Below are 20549 nucleotides of genomic sequence, written 5' to 3'. Positions count from 1 at the left end.
GCCTCTCTCTGCCAGGGTTTCCTCATGTGTAAAATAGGCATAACAATACCTCTTTGAGTTCATGTATGTAAATAAAGGACTTTCATGCAACAGTGCCTAGCCCAGAGGAAGCGATCAGAAGTGCCATTATCTGCGTGAGGGTGAGAAGACACAGAGGAATTGGGAAATTGGGAAAGGAGGCCCCTTTCCAGCCTCGCCAGGTGTCCAGAACCCCACCCACCCCCAACCCCCGTGAGTGGGGGCGGGGAGGGCAGTCCAGGTCTCCGGATCTGGGCTGTTTGAGAGCGAGACCGTGCCAGGCCAGCAGGTCTCAGAAGAGAATTCTCCACCAGGCCCGTGGGTCTCCTCTCTCCGTTTTGCTCCTGCGAATTTCTGTCTGTGGATGCTTGTTTCTCCCTGTTTTCTCCCTTTTTCTCTGTTTCTTTATGTGACTCTCCCTCCCTCCCGCTTCCCGCTCTGAGTTTGTCTCTCTGGGACTGTCTATATCTTGTCATTTCAAACTCTGACTCCCCACCTCGCCTCCTCTCCTTACCCTGTCTCTCTCTGTGCACGTCTCCCTGTGTGCGCAACTCCCTCCCTCTGTGTGTGCGTCCCTGTGTTTTTCTCTTTGGTCTCTCCATTTCTGTCTCTTGCTCTCCGTGCGTCTCTCCCCGCCCCTGTCGGTCAGTCTCTCTATCGCACGCCCTCTCAGCCTCTGCCCTTGTCAATTCCCCCAGGAGCCCTGCCCCCACCTCCGTGCCAGTTCCCTTCTCCGCGCCTCAGTCTCCAGCCTTTGAAAACTGGGCCGACACACCCCACCCCACGCACTCCCCGCGGTGTTGCGACCGCCCGCAGGGCCCCCTCAGACAAATCCCGGCCGGGAGCCGGGCGGATGGGGTCCGGTCCAGGGCTGGGCGGGCTGCGCCGGGGGCGCGCGTCCGGGAAGCGCCCCTCCTGGCCCCGCCCGCCCGGGCCAACTCCTCAAGGCCCCGCCCCCCTCTGGCTGGATAAAAGCGGCGGCTCTTCCACCCCACCGCAGCCTGACTTCAGCGCTCCCACTTTCGGCCTGTACCTCAGCCTTCGGCCATCTGCGCCGCCATGGATCTCACCGCCATCTACGAGGTGAGTCCCCGCTGATCGGCACCCCGAGGTCCTCAATGCTTGACTCCCTTCTCAAACCAGGGCTCTCTAGCGCCACAAACTCCCTCCCGGGACTCCTGGCTCCTTTCTCAAACTGGAACTCCTTAGTGCTTCACACTTCGGCCCGGGGTCCCTGCCTCCCGTCTCAGACCAGTGTGATGCTCTGGAGGTGAAAATGGAGCCCGTGACTTTCTGGTCTCGGTCCAAACACGGGTGGGGTGGCCCTCGGAGATGGAGAGCTGGAGAACTTTTCTCAGACTGGGGCTGTCTGCAGGCGGAAATGACCCCACACCTGGCTTACCCCTGGTAGTTGCTGAGGGTGCGGTTTTGCGCGGAGGCGTTTCTTGGGCTGGAGTCTCAGGGTGAGGGGGAGCCGACTTCTGTCTCTTCACTCCCTGACCCAGAAGACTCTGGCAACTCTAAAACCGAAGAGATCCGGACTCCTGGGTTAACTTTGCCCGCTCCTCCACTTGTGAAACTGGAGAAGCCAGTGAGCGTGGTCAGATCCCTAGAGGCCCAGAGGCTGAAAATTGGAGGACAGCGGTGTGTCCTGACTTTAGAGCCCCTCTGATCCAGCCGGGGGAGCCGGGATTCCTGGGTCCCTCGGGATAAGTTTCAGTCGCGAATAAACTCAGAACCTCCAAATCGGGATCCTTGCGATCCGGAACCCATGTTTGTTTTCTGCGGACGGGTGGGGCTCAGGCTGGGAGCCCACAAACCGGACTGGCAAGCTCTTAGGTGCCCTGCAGCTGGGGCGGGGCGTCACCCTGCATTTTCGGTGTCTTGACCGATCCCTGTTCCCACAGAGCCTCCAGTTGCTGAGCCCTGACCTGCCTTCCGACCACGGAGAGACTGAGTCCAGCTCGGCCTGGGCCTCCTCGGGACTCTGGAGCCTCAGCTCACCCGACTCCAGCCCGTCTGGGGTGGCTGCCCACCTGCCTAGCCGCTCCACCAGCCTGGTGGAGGGTCGCAGCTGCGGCTGGGTGCCCCCACCCCCAGGCTTCGCGCCCCTGGCTCCCCGCCCAGGCCCTGAGCTGTCGCCCTCACCCACCTCGCCTACTGCGACCCCCACCACCTCCTCCCGCTACAAGACCGAGCTATGTCGGACCTTCTCAGAAAGCGGGCGCTGCCGCTATGGGGCCAAGTGCCAGTTTGCCCACGGCCTGGGTGAGCTGCGCCAGGCCAGTCGCCACCCCAAGTACAAGACGGAACTGTGCCACAAGTTCTACCTCCAGGGCCGCTGCCCCTACGGCTCGCGCTGCCACTTCATCCACAACCCCAGCGAGGACCTGGCTGCCTCCGGCCACCCCCACGTGCTGCGCCAGAGCATCAGCTTCTCAGGCCTGCCCTCAGGCCGCCGAACCTCGCCACCACCAGCAGGCCTAGCAGGCCCTTCCCTGTCTTCGTGTTCCTTCTCACCCTCCAGCTCCCCACCACCACCACCTGGGGACCTTCCACTTTCACCCTCTGCCTTCTCTGCTGCCCCAGGGACCCCGGTGGCCCGAAGGGACCCCGCCCCGGCCTGTTGTCCTTCCTGCCGAAGGGCCACCCCCAGCAGCGTCTGGGGGCCCTTGGGTGGCTTGGCTCGGAGCCCCTCTGCGCACTCCCTGGGATCTGATCCTGACGAATATGCCAGCAGTGGCAGCAGCTTGGGGGGATCTGACTCGCCTGTCTTCGAGGCCGGGGTTTTTGGGCCGCCCCAACCACCTGCAGCCCCCAGGAGACTCCCCATCTTCAATCGTATCTCCGTTTCGGAGTGACAAGTGCCTGCCTAGTGCAGATCAGCTGGATCTTAAGAGGGGCCAGTACTCTTGTGCTGTGGGTTCCACAAGGGGTCCCGAGGTTGCGGGGGAACTGAGGGACTCTTAATCAAGTAGCTCCGCCCCACCTTCCAAAGTGCATTAACTCACTCCCCTGACCCTACGCTGGGGCAGGTCCCCGGTGTGCAAGCTGTTCATGCTGTTGGGGGAAGGAGTGTTTTCTGGGGTCTTAAAAAAATGTAGCAAATTGGAGGCAGTGAGGCCTCTTTCACCTCTCCCCTGCCCAATGCTGTGAATAATAAGCCACCGCTGCCCCTTCCAATTTTTTCTAGATCCTGAGGTTCCGGTGTTCTGATGGTGAACTGGAGCCTCCCCTGAAGGGGAATCTGGTGCTCAAATTTCCCTCCAAAAACAAGCAGCCAAAGCCGTTGCCAACCCCCTGCTCTCCCACCCACCCTCGCCTTTGGGCCTTTTAATTTATGACGACTTTATTTATTCTAATAGATTTTATAGTATTATATATATTGGGCTCGTCTGCTTCCTTGTACTTTTTCTTCCTCTTTTTGTAATATTGGAACGATGGACTAATTATGTTTATAAGTATACTATAATTATATGAAGTATATATATTGTTGAAATTTTATTATATATTTTTTGGAATTTTTAAATAAAGATCTGTGTGTAAACTGGAATCCTGGCTCTTCTGCTGTCTAGAGCTAGTTGGAGATGGGAGGGGAGGACGGTGGTGGCCTTTTTTAGAAGCGGGATGGAATCAGCCGATAGCTCCTCCAAACCTCCCCGGAGCCGATCCGCCAGCGGCGCTTACCTGGCAGGAAGTGACGTCACCTGGCCGGCCATTCACCTGAGAGGGCGGGCCAGGTGAGATCACCGGGTAGGAACTAGGAGAGCCAGTTCCCGGGCGTGGGAGGCGCTCCCGTCCCGCCGGGCTCCTTGACCCAGCTCTCGGCCGGGCGCGGGCGGGGACGGATGTTTTCCGTCCCCATGGGGCCGAGGGGGGAGGGCGGGGCGGAGTGGGGAGGACGGAATGTGCCGGGGCACGAGCCCAGGGCAAGCGAAGGAGCCGGTGCGGCGGGTGGGGAGGGGTCGTCCTGAAGCCGGGGCGTCCTGGGTCCCACCGCCCGGCCTTCCAGGACGGGAGAGTGTGGGGGACTCAGGCTTTCGGCATCTCGGCGGAGGCAGCTTGAAAGCCTTCAGGATTATAGAATGTCAACACTGTGGAATCTCAGACTTGGTCTCTTGGCGACTTCTAGACCCTGGGTGTCCCAGAACGTTTAGGAATCGCAGAACTGTAGCCTCTGGCTTTCCGGGCTCCTAGAACTTCGGAATTCCAGAATCTTGGCCTGTCGGGATTCGAGAAGTTCGGGATTGCGAGATCTCGACATTTCTGAGCCTTGGAAACTCGTGGTCTCGCGCCCCAGGCGGGGTGGGGGTCGCGGCCGCGTCGGGACGGGGCGGGGCCCCCGGGAGAGCAGCGTCCTCGGACCATACAAGGTAAGAGGCGGCGAGAACCACACTGGGGCGAAGGAGCCCGGCGCCCAGCGCCCGGAAGCCGCCCCGCGTCAGTGCCTGCGCCCCGCCCCCTTCCGCCGCGGCCTCCTACCCCTCTTCCCCCCGCCCCTCACTTCCCTCTCCTCTCCCTACCTCACCCCTTCTCCCTCTCAGTACCTCCTGCCCAGACCCTCCTGCGCCGACCTTCCCCTCCCCTCTTCCCCCACCCCTCTTCCCCCACCCTCCCCAGCTCTTCTCCTCCCCCAGCACTCCTCTCCCCTTCCCCTTTTTAATAACCTTACCTTCCTCTCCCCCATTCCCCGTCCTCTATCCCCTCCTCTTTCCTTCCAATTCCCCTCCTCCTGCCCCTTCTCGCCCCCTTTCCTTCTCTCTACACCCATTCCTTCCCTGCCCACACTCTTCATCCCCTCGGTTCCACCTCCCTCCTCACCCCATTTTCCTCACCCCATTCCCTGCTGCGAGTGTTCTCCTCTTCCCCTCCCCTCCTCATGCCTCCTTGACCTCTCAGCCCTCCTTGGCCCTCTCCCCTCGCCCACTGGCAGGCCCTGACCTTTGATCTCCTCTTCCACGAAGCACCCCCACCCCCGTGCCCCGTTTTGGGAAAGGGCTCAGGTCCCCATACTTGGAGAGGAGGTTTGGGAAAGAGAGAGAGAGAAACCCAGAAACCCAAAGACGTTGGAGAGGAAGAGCAAGCCACGCAGACATTCACAGGCACTGAAAGAACAAGAAGTAACACATCTCTGGTCCTTCCCTTTGCGAAAAACAGATTCTCTGCTCCTTGGAAACAAACAAACAAACCCTCACTTGCGAAAATGGCACCTAGCACAAGCTACCAGTGCCAAACACCTGAGAGTCATTCCTCTTGACTCTTTCCTCAAACCTACACCCCAATTCAACGTCAGTCCTGTCTGATTCACCTTCTAAAGAGATATTTCAATCCACCCTCCTGCCTCCTCCTCTGGCCCCCACCCTGGTTCTATTGGGCATCATCTCCCACCTGAACCATCATAGCAGCCCCTTCCTGGTCTCCTGGCTCAGGCCCCTACCCTAGGTCTCTTCCCCACTCCCCCACTAGGCAACCAGAGGGAAGCTGTCATGACACCTGAGTCAGATCACATAAACGCCAAAGTCCTAAGTCCTCACCAGCCTACACAGCCTGGCTCTCATCTTTGATCACTCTTGCTCTAGTCACTCTGGCTTCCACCAGTGCATTTGCCATACTTCAGCCACAGGGCCTTTGCACTGCCTGTTCCCTCTGCCTGGAATACTCCCCCAGGTATCCCAACAGCTTACTCCCCTTCTTCAGGTCACTGCTCAAATGTTTCCTCAGTGAGATGGTCCCTGACTACTATTATTGCAACCCCCATCCTCCCTACCTTGCTGTACTTTTTCCAAGATGTTTATCACCACCTAACATATAAAATGTACTTAGATCTTATGTTTATAGCAATCCTCCCCCACTAGAATGTCAGATCCTCAGGGGCAGGGACTTTGTCTTGTTCACTGCTGTATCACTCACACCTAAACCCTAAACAGGAACCAGTCACATAGTGGTCACAAGCTTCAGAATTTGTTGAAAAAAATAAATCGATTCAGAAATGGGGAGAGAAAGAGAGAAAACTCCAAGACACACACACAAAAAAAATAGTAACTGTGTGAAGTAATGATGTTAAACATTGTGGTAATTATTTCACAATTTATACATATCTAAAATTATTATTTTGTACACCTTGGACTAATACAATGTTATACGGCGATTACATTTCAATAAAACTTGGGGGGGGGTGGAAATCCAAGACAGAAAAAGATGGAGAAGGAGACAGTATCACATAGGCAGTTTGCTGAGGACCCACAGCCTGACACATCTCCTACAAAAGTCTTAAACTGATTTGCAGACTCAAATTCCCAGGCATCTAAGAGGCAATACCACCCCCTGGTGACCAAGAGGAAAACGGCACCTCCCCACAATAGAAAACACTCCCTAACAGATCGTCACCAGAGTCCCAGGATTCCTCCCAGCTTAAAAATTCAGGAGACCGAAACGTTTATTCTTTTAACTGATGTAGATGTTCGGGTTGATTAATAAGATGCATAAATTTATAAAAACCGGTAAGAGAAAACTAAAAGTGCTCCAGGTGAGGATCGAACTCACAACCTCGGCATCGCTCCGCTCGCACTGTTATATAAGTACCGCGCGCTAACCGATTGCGCCACTGGAGCTTCGGCCGCACCCTTGCGCCGCGGGATCTTTCAGTCATTCCGGGCCACGTGACCTCCATGGATTGCTCCGCCTCGTCTTTGCATATACAAATAGGAATTTTTGGATTGGCCAATCGGAGAAAGTGCGTTACCAGTTCCGGATTCTCACGCCTGGAAGGCTCTTGCTGTAAAAGGGAAAAGTCCGCGAGGCTTTTGGAATGTGGGGGTGTAGCCTGCCTGGGACTCGCCTTCTCATGAATATTCAGAAACCAGAGAGGAGGGGTCTTAACCCTTCGCTGGCTGGCCGGCCGGAAGGCGGCCCCTCCCCCCCGCGGGCGGGAACAGGATATGAGCCTGGGCGGCTGGGGGGAGGGGAAGCCCCAGGCGACCGCCCCCCGCCCCACTGCTGGAACAGGGCTCTCCAGCCACAGATGTATGTGGTGCCGCCGCCGCTAGAGCCGGCGCCACCCATCCCGGAACCTGAGGGGTCCACAGTCGCAGACTCCAGCCTCCCGAAACTGCACCGCGTCCTGAGGGACCCCGAAGCCCAGGCCCCAGCGTCCAGGCTAGAGGACCCCAGATATCCAGGTGCCCAGCGCCCCCTCCTGGAGGAGCTAGGAGTCCGGGACATCAGCGCCGCGCGACCCTGGAGGCCGAGCTTCCTGCACCCGGTTTCCAAGAATTTAGGATCCCAGACCGGAGATTCCCTCCAGAGTTTCCCAGAAAGCTGAGACCAAGACTCCCGGGGTTTGAGGAACTTGGGATACGGACTCCTAGCGCCCCATCCAGCCTGTTTGGGGCTGAAGCGCCCGCTACTTCAAGAGGACCCTGGAATTTGGGGCTCCCTGCGCTCCCTCCTGGAGGTGGTTTATCCCTGCTCTTAGAGTTAGGGGAACTCAGGAATCCGGGCCCCCCACCCCACGGCCCCATCTAGAAGACTCAGGAATTTGGGTTCCCAGCACCCCCATCTGAGACTCAAGAGTCGAGGCCCCCAGCATCTTCCATTTAGAGGACCAAAGAAATTTGGACCACTGCACCCCATTCTCCGAGAGACCCCGGATTCTGGTTCCCGGATCCTGAGAGCCCGAAGTTCAAACCCCTGACTTGCAGAGACGCAGGAGTCCCGGCTCTGCGCCTCCCCGGGGACCGTGCTAGGGTCGAATAGGAACTGGGCTGCCTCGGTTCGGGGCTGGAGACTCCCCGGGAGGTGAGGGGGGAGGCGAGGGGCCCCGACGGGTTGGGGGAGGGGGCGGCGCCGCTGCCGCTGAACAATGAGGGGGCGTGCCGGCGGGGGGCGAGCGGAGGAGCTGGCGGGAGTTGGGGGCTAGAGGGGTGTGGGGAGGCGCTGCAGGGGAGCTGCGGCGGTGGGAACAGTGAGCGGATCACGGAGGGACTGGCTGGAGGGGGTCGAGAACTCAGGGCCAGCGCCCCAACTCGCAGCCCTCCGCGGGGGAGGGAGCCGTCTGCAGGACCCTGGCATCCGGTCCCCCAGCCTCCTCCGCCCTCCCCTGGGACCCCGCGGCCTCCCGCCCACGGCTTTTTCCCAGCCCTGCCCCTCGCCCTCGGCTCCAGCCAGAGCCCAAACGTTCCCAGGATCCCTGAGCCTCCGGCCCCAGACACACCAGACTCAGCTTGGACAACTCTTTCGCTCGCTTTACTCTTTTGTCTCACCCTTAACATCTTTTTCTCAGTGTTCTCTCCTCTTGCTCCCCTCTTTCTATCACTTTGCCTCTGTCTTCCCCGGTAGTTACTCCCAGGGCCCCCTCCCAGGATTTAGACCGCACTGTTAATTCTCAGCCCCCAGCCTCTGAGCGTGGGGGGGCAGGGAGGCCTATGGGGTCCTGATATCCAGGAAGGGGGTCTTTCTGCAGAAGCCGCTGAGCCACTCAGCCATGCCCGAAGGAGCCCGTGGACTGGGCCTGTCCAAACCCAGCCCTAGCCTCGGCCGCAGAGGTGAAGTGTGTGACTGTGCGGCTGTGTGTGAGACTCGGACAGGTGAGCCTGTGAGGGAGGGGTGGAGCCTGCGGGGCATTCATTCGTTCATGAAAGACACTGCAACGCTCTGGGGCTGACCCAGTGCTGGCAACACAGGCTGACCAAGACAGCCCCAGCCCTGCATGCACAGAGCTCCAGGTCTGGTCCGGGAGATGGACCCATCCCCATACCGTGATAGTCCAGAGGGGAAGCCCAGCATAGAGTGGTCAGGGCTGGGATGAGGAAAGCCCGGGGGGCTGTGGGAACTTAATCTGGGAGGTCCAGGGAGGCTTCCTGGAGGAGGGGACATCTAAACTGAGAATTGAAAGATGAGGAGGAATGAGTTGAGAGAGGCAAGGAAGAGTGTTCACAGAGGGAACAGTATGTGCAGGGGCACAGAGGTGAGAAGAGGCTCCTTATTTGAGTAACTGAAAGAAGCTGAGTGTGACTGGAGTCCAGGGGGTGAGAAGTGGTGTGTCTCGGGAAGAGAGCAGACTGGAAAGGTCTCTAATGGCCACCTTGCACAGGGCCCTGTGGATCTGAGGAATTTGGACTTTACCCTGAGGGCAGGAATGGGGTTATACTTATGGGAGTGACAGAGTCAGGCCAATTAATAAAGTTCTCCCAGGATGACACATGGAGGTGGATTCAAGGAATGGAGGCCAGCAGTCCAGAGAGGACCCTGATGGGAGAGGACAGGGCACAGTGAGGGGAGAAGGGAGCCCATGGGAGAGCTGTCGAGCAGGGGTGGGTGAGCGTGGGGGCTAAGCGCACTTACTCAGTTGGGGAGACCCCCTGATCGCCTCTTCCACACCCCCAGCAGCCCCTGCAACCCCCGCCATGGCCTCCCCCCGAGGTTCTGGGAGCTCCACATCCCTGAGCACAGTGGGCTCAGAGGGGGACCCGGCTCCGGGGCCCACACCAGCCTGCTTGGCCTCCAGGCCAGAGCCCCTTCCAGGGCCCCCCATCCGCCTGCATCTGTCGCCCGTGGGGACCCCGGCTTCGGCGAAACCCTCGAGGCTGGAGCGTGTGGCCCGTGAGATCGTGGAGACGGAGCGGGCCTATGTCCGGGACCTCCGCAGCATCGTGGAGGTGAGACGGGTGGGCACCCAAGTGCAGTGGGGACCCAGGCCAGCCCCTCCACCCCTGTAACCCCAGTCATCCCCGCAGGACTACCTGGGCCCTCTGCTGGACGGCGGGGTCCTGGGGCTGAGCGCGGAGCAGGTGGGCACGCTGTTTGCCAACATTGAGGACATCTACGAGTTCAGCAGGTCAGGGACGGGTGGGATGGGCAGCAGCGCTGGCTCGGGGGGTCGGGGAGGCAGGCTGTGTTCCAACCCCAACCTTGGCACCCCACAGTGCCCTGTCCAGGCTGGAACATGGGGTGTCATGACATTGGGCAGGGATCATGATGGGGAGTGAGGATCCAGAGTGGTGGAGGAGTGAGGTGGAGGGGAGCCTGAGGGCCCAGATGAGGTCCAAATATCGGGATGGGTCCAGGCAGCGAGATGGGGCTATCGCTATGTCAGGTCTGGGATTGCGATGAATCCACGGCTTGTGTGGGGCCTGAGGATCATGACAGTGTGAGCATTTGTGTGACCAGCTCATCCTGGGAAACCCCTCAGTCCCAGACAAACCGGAATGGTTGGTCACTCGCTCCAAGGAGCATGACACCGAGTGTCTTTTTTTTTTTTTTTTTTTTTTTGGCCACACTGCTTGGCTTGCGGGATCTTAGTTCCCCAACCAGGGATTGAACCCGGACCCAGCAGCGAAAGCGTGGAGTCCTAACCACTGGACCACCAGGGAATTCCCTAATTACACTTAAAGTTACTGCAGGAGGTTTGTGAGTCACGACAAGATCTCGGGGTCACAGTGGGATCTTAAGATCATCACAGCTCTGAGCGTCCTGACACCCCTCTCCCTGGGTTGTGCCATGAGACCCCCCAGGCTCATGCCAGCTGTGACAAGATCTCAGGCCGAGGAATGTAATGCTGATCAAGGACAAAGTCTGAGCAGGTTGCAGTCTCCCATGTCACGATCAGAGGACCCTTCGTATGGACATGACATCCCTTGAGAGATCCTGGCAGCCACCAAGGCCCCAGTCTCCTGGAGTCCTCCCATGGGGGGCTGGGGGGGGCAGGGCCGCCCCTCACCCTTCCTCTCCCCTCCACAGCGAGCTCCTGGAGGACTTGGAGGGCAGCAGCAGTGCCGGGGGCATCGCCGAGTGCTTCGTGCAGAGGGTGAGGCGAGGGCCTGGGCTGGGGCCTGGGTAAGGGGGGAGCAGGCCTGGGCTAGGCGTGGGGTGGGTCATGGGGAGTCGGGAACTGAGGTCTCCCTGACTCCCTTGCTGCCCACAGAGCGAGGATTTTGACATCTACACGTTGTACTGCATGAACTACCCGAGGTGAGGGCCGAGGAGCCCCTGCTGGGCCCCAGGCTGTGCCCACGAGCTGATGTGCCAGCCAAGCTCCCTCCACCCCGACCCATCCAGCTCCAAGCCCTGCCATACCGTGACGGCGTCCACCCTCTCCCTAACCCACCCCGACCCTGGCGGGCCCCTGAGGGTTCCAAAACCCTGGCCACTCCCTGACCCCTCCCAGCCTTGCCCACCATAGCTGCAAGTCCCCCTGACCTGTGCTGTGCCCCCAGCTCCCTGGCCCTGCTCCGGGAGCTGTCAGTGTCTCCGCCAGCAGCCCTGTGGCTGCAGGAGCGCCAGACCCAGCTCCACCACTCACTGCCCCTGCAGAGCTTCCTGCTGAAGCCTGTTCAGCGCATCCTCAAGTACCATCTGCTGCTGCAGGTCAGCTGTGGCCCCTGGGGGGCTGCTTGGGGAGGGGCAAGGTCCTTTCCATTGGCCACCTGGTGGAGCATCTGGAGAGTGGACCCTGGATGAGTTGGGCAAGGCCTGGGGAGGCATCCGGTCCCTGGAAACTGGGCCGGTGCTTGGGGCAGGGTCTTGCTGGCAGTGGGGGCTGGCGCCAGCTGATTTCACTTCGTGTCTTTGCCTGTTTGTCTCTCTCCGTCTCTGCCCCTGCCTTTATTTCTCTCTCTCTCTTATCCTTGTCGTTCTCTCTTCCTCTGTTCCTCTTCCACTCCCTGGGTGCCTGGTGGCTGCCGTCCAGGAGCTAGGCAAGCACTGGGTGGAGGGCCCAGACGCCGCGGGCCGCGAGATGGTGGAGGAGGCTATCGTGTCCATGACAGCGGTCGCCTGGTACATCAATGACATGAAACGCAAGCAGGAGCACGCTGCGCGCCTCCAGGTGACCCCTGGGAGAGGGCTGCGACCGGCGGCATGGGGGGGAGTGGGCGTGAGGGCCTTTGCGGGGGGTCGGTCAGTGCCTTGGAGGGCGGGCTGGGACAGCACAGTCTGGTTGCTAACCCCCCTGTGTTGGTGTGCGTGCACCGCCCACCGGTGTGTTCCTGTGCCCGCTGCACCCGGCGTGGTCCCGGCAGGAGGTGCAGCGGCGGCTGGGTGGCTGGACCGGTCCGGAGCTCAGTGCTTTTGGCGAGCTGGTGCTGGAGGGTGCATTCCGAGGTGGTGGAGGGGGCGGCCCCCGACTTCGAGGGGGTGAACGGCTGCTCTTTCTGTTCTCACGGATGCTGCTCGTGGCCAAGCGCCGGGGACCAGAATACACATACAAGGGCCACATCTTCGTGAGTTCAGGGATGGGGCAGGGCCAGAATGTTACCTGCCAGGTATGTTCTGTACACGCATACCTGTAGACCTAAAGGCTGGGGGCAGGATCCGCAAGGAGGGACAACCCAGCTTAAAAGGGCCACGTTTTCTTGAGTCCGAGGAGGGGGGGCAGGGTTTAATAAGGAGGGGTGAGGCCAGTGGGATGCACGGGTGGTGCGGGCCTGGAGGGCGAGGATCTTCTTGATGCAGATGAGGGGGGGAGGGCTGGTGAGGGAGAGCTGAGCCCAGCCTGGTGGGGAGGGTCGACGGGGGGAAAGGGGACATCTTTATATGGGGTAGGGACCCAGATACACACGAGGGGCACATGGATGAGTCTGAGGCCTCTGAACTTGCCTCCCCTCTCTGCCCCTCATCCAGTGCTGCAACCTGAGTGTGAGCGAGAGCCCTCGAGACCCTCTAGGGTTCAAGGTGTCGGATCTGACCATTCCCAAGCACAGGCACCTGCTCCAGGTGAGCAGAGGGTGGGGCTGGGCGGGCAGGGATCCCCCCCAGTCCCTAGACCTCACCCCTGGCTCCCCATTCCACCCCCACCCCGCCCCCAGGCCAAGAACCAAGAAGAGAAGAGGCTGTGGATTCACTGTCTCCAGCGCCTTTTCTTTGAGAACCACCCCGCCTCCATCCCTGCCAAGGTACAGCTCCTGCCACCGCGGGGGGTCCTCAGGGTGCTGGAGACTCCCCTCCCCCAGTAATACCGAAAAACCCTGAGTGCAGGGGGGGCCGTCTTAGGACATGATAGTTAAATTGCAGTGTTACGTTGCCTCGGTTTCAATCCCAGCTCCATCACATCCCTGCTTTGTGACTTTAGGCAAGTAATTTAACCTCTCTGGCTTCAATTTCCTCACCTGGAGGAATGATAGCACCAACCTCATAGGGCTGCGGTGAGGATTAGTCGTTACCAGTCATGTAAGGCACCTGACATGTAGCAGCACCCTTTAATAGGACCATGACTGGGGTGCTCAGGGACCAGCCCCCTCATCCCTCATCCTTGTCTCTTTCAGGCAAAACAAGTTCTCCTTGAAAACAGCCTGCACTGTGAGTTGGGGCCCTGGGTTGGGAGGATGTGGCAGTAGAGGAATCACTTCTAAGAAAAAGTAAAGTATTAGCCCCAAATCTCTCCCTGCAGGTGCTCCTAAAAGTAAGTCTATCCCAGAGCCCCTGACACCTCCACTTGGGTCTCCACGACCTCGAGATGCTAGAAGTTTCACCCCTGGACGAAGGAACACAGGTAAAAGAGATGGAACCCTGAGTTCCCCCTCCCTCCACTCCTCCCCCAGAAGCCTGGAGCTGGGCTCCTAACAAGGTTCTGATCCGCCTCTCCCACAGCTCCATCTCCAGGACCCGCCACTACCCGCCGTGGCCGCAGACAGTCTGGTGAGTACCCTTCACCTAAAAGCGAACTAGGCATCAGGTGGGACCTGGCTCCTGACATCACTGTGTCCTCCCTCCAGAGCCCCTGAAGGACCCTTACGTCATGTTTCCACAGAACGGTGAGTGACCACGCAGCCCAGCCTGGTCCGTCCCTGTCTGTCTGTCTGTTCCCGGGGACGCCCGGAGTTCGTGAGGGAGGGGTGATAGGGGCAGCTCATCAATGACAAGGAATAACACTCGTTCTTACATCTCACTCTTTTCTCTTTCTCATCTCCTCATCCCCAGCTAAGCCTAGACTCAAGGTGAGAAATATCCTGGGACAGGGTTTGTTTCGGGTCCTGGACTCGTGGGTCTGAGGGAGGAGGGAGCTTGAGTTCCAAAGTCCTGGGTCTGAAGAAGAAGGGGGCTGGGGACTGGATTCCTCTGTCTGAGGGAGGAGGGGGACGGGGCCCTGGATTCCTGCCCTCCTTCCTTTCCTTCCTCACAGCACACTGGCAGTGAGGGGGAGCTCTACCCGCCCTTAGAGCCTCTGCCACCAGTTCCAGCTTCTGAACCCCCTGAGGACCTGGAGGACACTGGGCCCCCCACGCTGGACCCCTCTGGGACCTCAATCACTGAAGAAATCCTGGAGCTGCTGAACCAAAGAGGCCTCCGGGATCCAGGGGTGAGCCGGGCATCCCCTCACGGTGGTGTCCTTGGGACTCTGGGCCTGGGCAGGCACAGCCTGGGGGTCAGGGGGGCCAACCCACCCTGATACCTTTGGCTTCTTCCTCAGTGCCCACTACAGCCACCCCCCCATGACATTCCCAAGTTCCCCGGAGACTCCCAGGTGCCAGGCGACAGTGACACCCTCACATTCCAAGCCCTGCCCAGCCGGGACTCTTCAGAAGAGGAGGAGGAAGAAGAGCTGGATATGGATGAACGGGGCCCTTCCCCACTCCATGTCCTAGAGGGGCTCGAAAGTTCCAGTGCGGCTGAAATGCCTGACATTCCCAGCCTTTCCAAAAATCCTGATGTACCCAACCTCCCTGAAATTCCCAGCCTTTCTGAAATTCCCCAAGTGCCCCGCCTTCCCAGTCTCTCTGACATTTCCAGTGTGTTTGAAATGTCCTGCCTTCCAGCCATACCCAGTGTCCCCGACATTCCTAGTCTTTCCAACGCTCCCACCCTCCCCTGTGACTCCTGGCTCCAGGGACCTCTGCAGGAGCCGGATGAGGCTCTAGCCACCAGGAGAGAACTCTTCTCTGGAAGCAGTTCTGGAAAACTGGGAGAGCCCTCCTCAGAAAGCAGGGCAGGGCAAGAGGAGGACGAAGGAGTATCATACCCAGATTTCCAGCCCCGGGATGTCACCCAAGATCAGGGATTTCCGGATGAGCTGGAGTTCCGCTCTTGCTCAGAAATCCGGAGCGCCTGGCGGGCACTGGAGCAGGGGCAGCTGGCCCGGCCAGGTTTCCCAGAGCCACTGGTGATCCTGGAAGATTCAGATCTAAGTGGAGGCAGCGGAAGCGGGAAGGCAGGAGCCCCAACTTCGGAGAGGTCAGCGTCCCGAGTGCGAGAGTTGGCCCGGCTTTACAGCGAGCGGATCCAGCAGATGCAACGGGCTGAGACCCGGGCATCAGCCAACGCCCCCCGCCGCCGGCCACGGGCTCTGGCCCAGCCGCAGCTGTTGCCCTGCCTGCCCCGTGAGCAGGCTGAGCCAGGTGAGGTCCAGGTATGTGGTTGGCAGACACAGCCCATGTGGGGGCATCCGTCCTAACTCGATCCACCTTTCTTTGCATACAGGGCCCCTGCCTGCCTTTGGACACGTGCTCGTATGTGAGCTGGCCTTCCCGCTGACCTGTGCCCAGGAATCTGTCCCACTAAGCCCTGCTGCCCGGGTTCAAGCTGCCACAGCTGTGACTAAGCAGGGAGGCTGCCTGGACGGCCAGGGTCTAAATGTTTCAAGTTTGCCTGAGCAAGACCATCTGGGCATCCAGGTTCCAGCTGCTACCCCTCTGCCTGGGCAAGGAGGCCTCTGGAATATCCGGATTCCAAACACCACACCTTTGCCCAAGCAGGAAGGCCCCCCCAACAGCCAGCTGCCAGCTATTACAACTTTGCCGGATCAAGAAGGCCACCCGGAAGTCCAAGTTCCAGCTGCCACTCCTTTGCCCGAGCATAGAGGCCATGTGGATATACCAGTTCCATCTACCACCTCTTTTCCTGAGCAAGGATGCCACGTGGACATCCAAATTCCAATCACCCCAGCTTTGCCTAAGCAGGGAAGTTGCTCTGATACCATGGTTTTAGCCGCCACTCCTACGTCCAAGCGAGAAGGCCACCTGGACAGCCAGAGCCCAACCAACACCCCGTTAACTAAGCAAGGAGATTCTAGGGACGTTCAGTTCCCAGCCACTGCCTGTGGCCAAGCCGTCGATCCTTTGCTTATACACAGAAGCAGCCTAGACCCTCAGATCCCAGCTGACACCCCACTGCCCTTGCAACATGACCTCCCCGACATTCAGGTTCCGGGTACCTCACCTTTGCCTGCACATGGAGGCCACCTAGACCATCAGACCCCAGCCAACACTCTGCCGTCCTTGCCCCAGGACCTCCCACACTTTCAGGTTCCAGCTGCCACACCTTTCCCGCAGCCACAAGGCCTCACGGACACCCAGGTCCAAGCCCTCCCACCTTTGCCCCAGCAGGGAGGCCTCCCAGACATCCAGGGTCCAGCTGCTGCGCCTCTGCTTGAGGAGCAAAGCCTCACAGACCTCCAGGTTCACAAACTGACACCTTTGTTGGAGCAGAAGAGCCTCACCAACGACCCTGTTCCAGCTGCCGCGCCTCTGCTTGAGGAGCAAAGCCTCACAGACCTCCAGGTTCACAAACTGACACCTTTGTTGGAGCAGAAGAGCCTCACCAACGACCATGTTCCAGCTGCCGCGCCTCTGCTTGAGGAGCAAAGCCTCACAGACCTCCAGGTTCACAAACTGACACCTTTGTTGGAGCAGAAGAGCCTCACCAACGACCATGTTCCAGCTGCCCCACCTCTGCCTGAGCGAGGAGGCCCTCGGGACATTCAGGGCCTGTTACCCACCCGAGTCCAGACCACGGTGGTTTTGTCTAAACAAGGAGGCCACGCAGTCTCTCATGTTGCCAAGTCAGAGTCTTCAGACTTGAGCCCACCCCACAGTCCCCCACTCGCAACCCGGCAGCTCCTGGGCTCCAACGCAGCTGCCCTCTCAAGATACCTGGCAGCCTCATACATCAGCCAGAGCCTGGCGCGGCGGCAAGGGCCTGGAGGAGAGGCTCCCCCAGCCGCCCGGGGCCCTTGGTCCTCCTCTGCCCCCACGTCACGGGCACCTTCACCGCCACCCCAGCCTCAACCCCCAGCGCCCCCAGCCAGGAGGCTCAGCTATGCCACCACGGTCAACATCCATGTCGGGGGTGGCGGGCGGCTACAGCCGGCCAAGGCCCAGGTCAGGTTGAACCACCCTGCTCTCTTGGCAACCCCCCAGGAATCGGTGGGCCTTCGCAGAGCCCAGGGGGCTCCCGATGCCCCTTTCCACATGTGAGCCAGGATGTCAGGCTTCTTGAAAAGCAGAGACTTCAACCAGATGCCACAGACCCTCAGAATTCACCCAGAAGTTCCAGACGCTGAACACAGGTCTAAAATTGCCACAGCTTTCCAACACCTGGAGTCTTCGCGAATGGTCCTTATTACTTAACCTGGATTAACCCAACAGGGATGGGAAGGGGATGTCATTAATATTTTGTTAATTATATTATGAAATTATGTATCTTTTCCCATTCTGGGGGCCATGGGGGATGACAGAAAGACAACAATGAATGGGAAGGTCTGATACAGCACGAATTAGTCGTTCTGAAATTTGGGGTATCTCAAACTCCTTTGAGAATTACTGAAGACTGGACCCATTACAGTTTGGTGTATGAGTTTTAGAGGGTTTATGAACTGCTTGATGCCTATCCAGGAAGGCCAAGTTAAGAAGCTTTTTCCCAAGCAGATCCCTCAAAATTCATTCCCTTAGCAGTTTATCCAGTTGATGTGTCCCACCATCATCTATTCCTCTCATCTACTTAGCCAATTCTATCCACCCAGCTCTCTCTCCGTCATCTCCCTCTGTCCGTCTGTCTTCCAATCCATCATTCCCACCCATATCTCTTGCTTTATTCAACTTTCTCTACCCTATTCATCCATCATCCTACCCCACCCCCCATCTAGCACCCGTTCCTCCGTCAATCCACTCATCTATTCCACACGTCCATCTTCTCCAACCAACTCTCTCCATTCATCCATTTGTCCCTCCGTATTCCCACCTATGTCCATTCATTCATACATCTGATCACTCAACCATCTCCTAATCCATCAAGCCAACCGTCCATTTAACCATCTCTGCCACCATCCATCCAACCATTTTAATCTCTTTCCATCCATCCCTCCTTAACTGGATTCTTCTGGGTCTTGGTACTACAGAATTTCAGAGACAGTGCCCTGCTAACGCCAAAATGGGTCAGGCTTGGGGTTCTGGCAGAAGTGTCCCACATCTGCCTTATTTCTCTTAGCAACCACTCTCCACCCTCCTAAGTATTCCAGGTCTTGTACCCACCCATCGAATTCTTGTATCAGATCTCTCTACCCCATCTCTCTAGTTGGGGACCTCTGCAGTGCCTCAATATGCCCCCACACCCCAAAGTAATTCAGGTCTTAGGGACAAAGGCTTTTATATTAAGATCGTTCTGTCCCCCTCCCAGCAGTGGTGTGCCCAGTGGGAAGCACAGTTTAAGCAGTTTCTTTGGTAACATTCGCTGCTTTTATTGAACACTTAAGTTCTTGTGCTTTAGAGCATCATCTATTTAGTCTTCCCTGGAATTCTCTGAGACACCACAGCATCATGGCTGAGTTGAAGTCCCAGCTTTTCTAGTACTTGGTGTGTTAACTTCCCTCCGAGCCTGGGTTTCCAGCAGTATCTGCCTCGCAGGATCATCGTAAAGTTTCAGTGAGCGTATCCTTACTTCCCAAATGTGTTTAAGCCTGACTCACCGAGGCACTGTTCAAATCAGATGCCCCAGGATCTAGTCCCAACCCATGGAATGAGAACCTCCAAGGCAGGAGCCTAAGAATCTGGTTTTAACAATCAATTAACAACAACAACAAAAAATGCTATTATTGAGTACTAACTGCATACCACAGGCATTAATCACTTTATTTGAACTCATTCACTTTGAGTCCTCACAACATCCCTAAAAGGCAAGTGAGGATGATTTTTACGCCCCACTTTAGAGATGAGGAAACTGAGGCACAGAGAGGATAAGGGACTTGCCCAGTCAAACAAGTGGGAAGGAGCAGAGCTGGGACTCATCCACGCTGCCAAGCCCGTCGGCACTTTTACTTGAGTGTGTCAGGCGCTATTCTTGTCACTGGGGGCACAACAGCGAACAATTCCTTGCCCACAAGGGGCTTGCAGCCTGGTGCTCCAAAGGCCCTAGGTAACTGGTCATTAGCTGGGGAAACTGAGTAAGTCCTGGCTCAATAAGTGTTAGCTGCTGGCTTCTATTCAGTTACTGCGTGGTTACCATGCCACACACCAGGGCCTAGGCCAAGTCGGGCTTCTTGGCCTGGACCTGCTCCACTGCAGCCTCCCAACAAAGGTCAGGACTGAGGCTGGCCCTCCCCTCTTCCGCCCCCGGCTGCACATTCCCAGCTGAAAGAAAGTTCCCAGCCTGGCCTGGGCTCCCAGCGGTGCCGGAATTCCCGGTATTTGAGGAGGCAGCAGGGAGGAAGAAGGCTGTCTACTCCAAGGCTTGGAGTGAGGACGGAGAGGCAAGCCCCCTTGGCCGCTCCAGATGCGTCCCAGCTGTGCCTCTGCGAGGGGCTAGGAGTCTCAGTAAGGGGGTCTCTGGACCCCGTGGGAAAACCCTGGGCACTAGGCCTGCCTCGGCCCCTCCTACTCCCTGTCCCTGAATTCCATTCCTCCTGCCTGCCCAACTCCTACCTCTGCTTCATGACCCCAGCTCCAACGCCTCCTCAGGAATACCTTTCTTGCTGGTCTACTACAGCCTGCCTTTTGTAAACTGTCTTTAGAGCTGCAGTTAAGACAGGCTTGAAAAGGGAAAGGGCAGCTGTCCACTGCCTTCTTTGGGACACTGCTGCCCTCCTTGGGATGTTTAGGTTAATGCCAGCCAAACCCAGTTAACCCGAGTTAACTCCAGCTCCAATGCAAAACTTGGTGAGGTAGTTGTTTAGCCACTAGGCTAACTTTCTCACCAGCTAACACGAAGACACCTGCCTGTCACCAACCTCACAGGGATGTTGTAAACACTTAGCCTGGCAACCAGCTGGAGCTCAATCAACCCCACTCTCCATCTGTAAGAAGCACTTTATTTGTATGTTTTCTCTGTACACCAGTGCTGTCCCACAGAACTTTCCTGTCAGTGACAGTGTTCTCATGGGTGCAGCCCAGCTTGGCGGCCACACATGGCTACGGTTTTGGTAGGGCAGACATACAAAAAGGGCAACTAGTGAGTAAATCCCAAGGTCCTTTTATAAAGAAAATTTGTGAAACTACTCTTTGAGTAAGTGTGTAATGATGTTCTTGCCAGTACTCTCAGCAGGGGGTGTAGTGAGGAAGCCCACTTGGGGGCAGGTCACTTAAGTACCCAGGTTGGCTGCAAAGGCTGGTATGGAAGCACAGATGCCCTTCCCACCCCAGTGATGTTCACTAGCTTCCTTTAAAAATGGGAAAAGAAACTGAAGGCAACTTAATTCACAAACACTTCCCTATACATATACCAGGGCCATCCCACAGAACTTTCTTCCATGATGGAAATGCTCTATCATCTCTGCAGCCCAGTGGTAGCAACTGAGAGCCCGCCTATGTCAGCTATTATCATCCCATGGC

General features: G+C 57.8%; 2 protein-coding genes and 1 non-coding gene across 5 annotated transcripts; 2 read left to right on the top strand and 1 right to left on the bottom strand.

Annotated features, from left to right (window-relative positions):
* The first annotated feature begins 944 nt into the window (after positions 1-944).
* Positions 945-3565, top strand: ZFP36 (ZFP36 ring finger protein). The gene is made up of 2 exons (XM_036832169.1): positions 945-1101; positions 1926-3565. Exons 1-2 carry the CDS (start codon positions 1078-1080, stop codon positions 2877-2879), a joined length of 978 nt encoding a protein of 325 aa, XP_036688064.1. The 5' UTR covers positions 945-1077; the 3' UTR covers positions 2880-3565.
* A 455-nt stretch (positions 3566-4020) lies between these two features.
* PLEKHG2 (pleckstrin homology and RhoGEF domain containing G2) lies at positions 4021-20215 on the top strand. 3 transcript variants are annotated; one of them, XM_036834206.1, is made up of 19 exons: positions 4021-4391; positions 8480-8603; positions 9403-9674; positions 9753-9853; positions 10756-10822; positions 10940-10986; positions 11232-11382; positions 11705-11842; positions 12036-12236; positions 12637-12729; positions 12822-12908; positions 13278-13311; positions 13403-13504; positions 13603-13650; positions 13728-13766; positions 13933-13949; positions 14135-14311; positions 14423-15347; positions 15430-20215. In XM_036834206.1, exons 2-19 carry the CDS (start codon positions 8501-8503, stop codon positions 17202-17204), a joined length of 4377 nt encoding a protein of 1458 aa, XP_036690101.1. In that variant the 5' UTR covers positions 4021-4391; positions 8480-8500; the 3' UTR covers positions 17205-20215. The 3 variants fall into 3 exon arrangements, with proteins under 3 accessions (XP_036690101.1, XP_036690102.1, XP_036690100.1); XM_036834207.1 differs by lacking the exon at positions 4021-4391 and adding an exon at positions 6986-7815 and having other exon boundaries at positions 9406-9674; XM_036834205.1 differs by lacking the exon at positions 4021-4391 and adding an exon at positions 6986-7815.
* TRNAI-UAU lies at positions 6537-6629 on the bottom strand. The gene is given in 2 exon segments: positions 6537-6572; positions 6592-6629. It is a non-coding gene; the product is annotated as a tRNA-Ile (tRNA).
* Positions 20216-20549: the final 334 nt, after the last annotated feature.

This window comes from Balaenoptera musculus, chromosome 19 (assembly GCF_009873245.2).
Source record: "Balaenoptera musculus isolate JJ_BM4_2016_0621 chromosome 19, mBalMus1.pri.v3, whole genome shotgun sequence".
Taxonomy (NCBI): Eukaryota; Metazoa; Chordata; class Mammalia; order Artiodactyla; family Balaenopteridae; genus Balaenoptera; species Balaenoptera musculus.
Note: the sequence above shows the minus strand (reverse complement) of the source record. Positions and strands in the feature narration are given on the sequence as shown.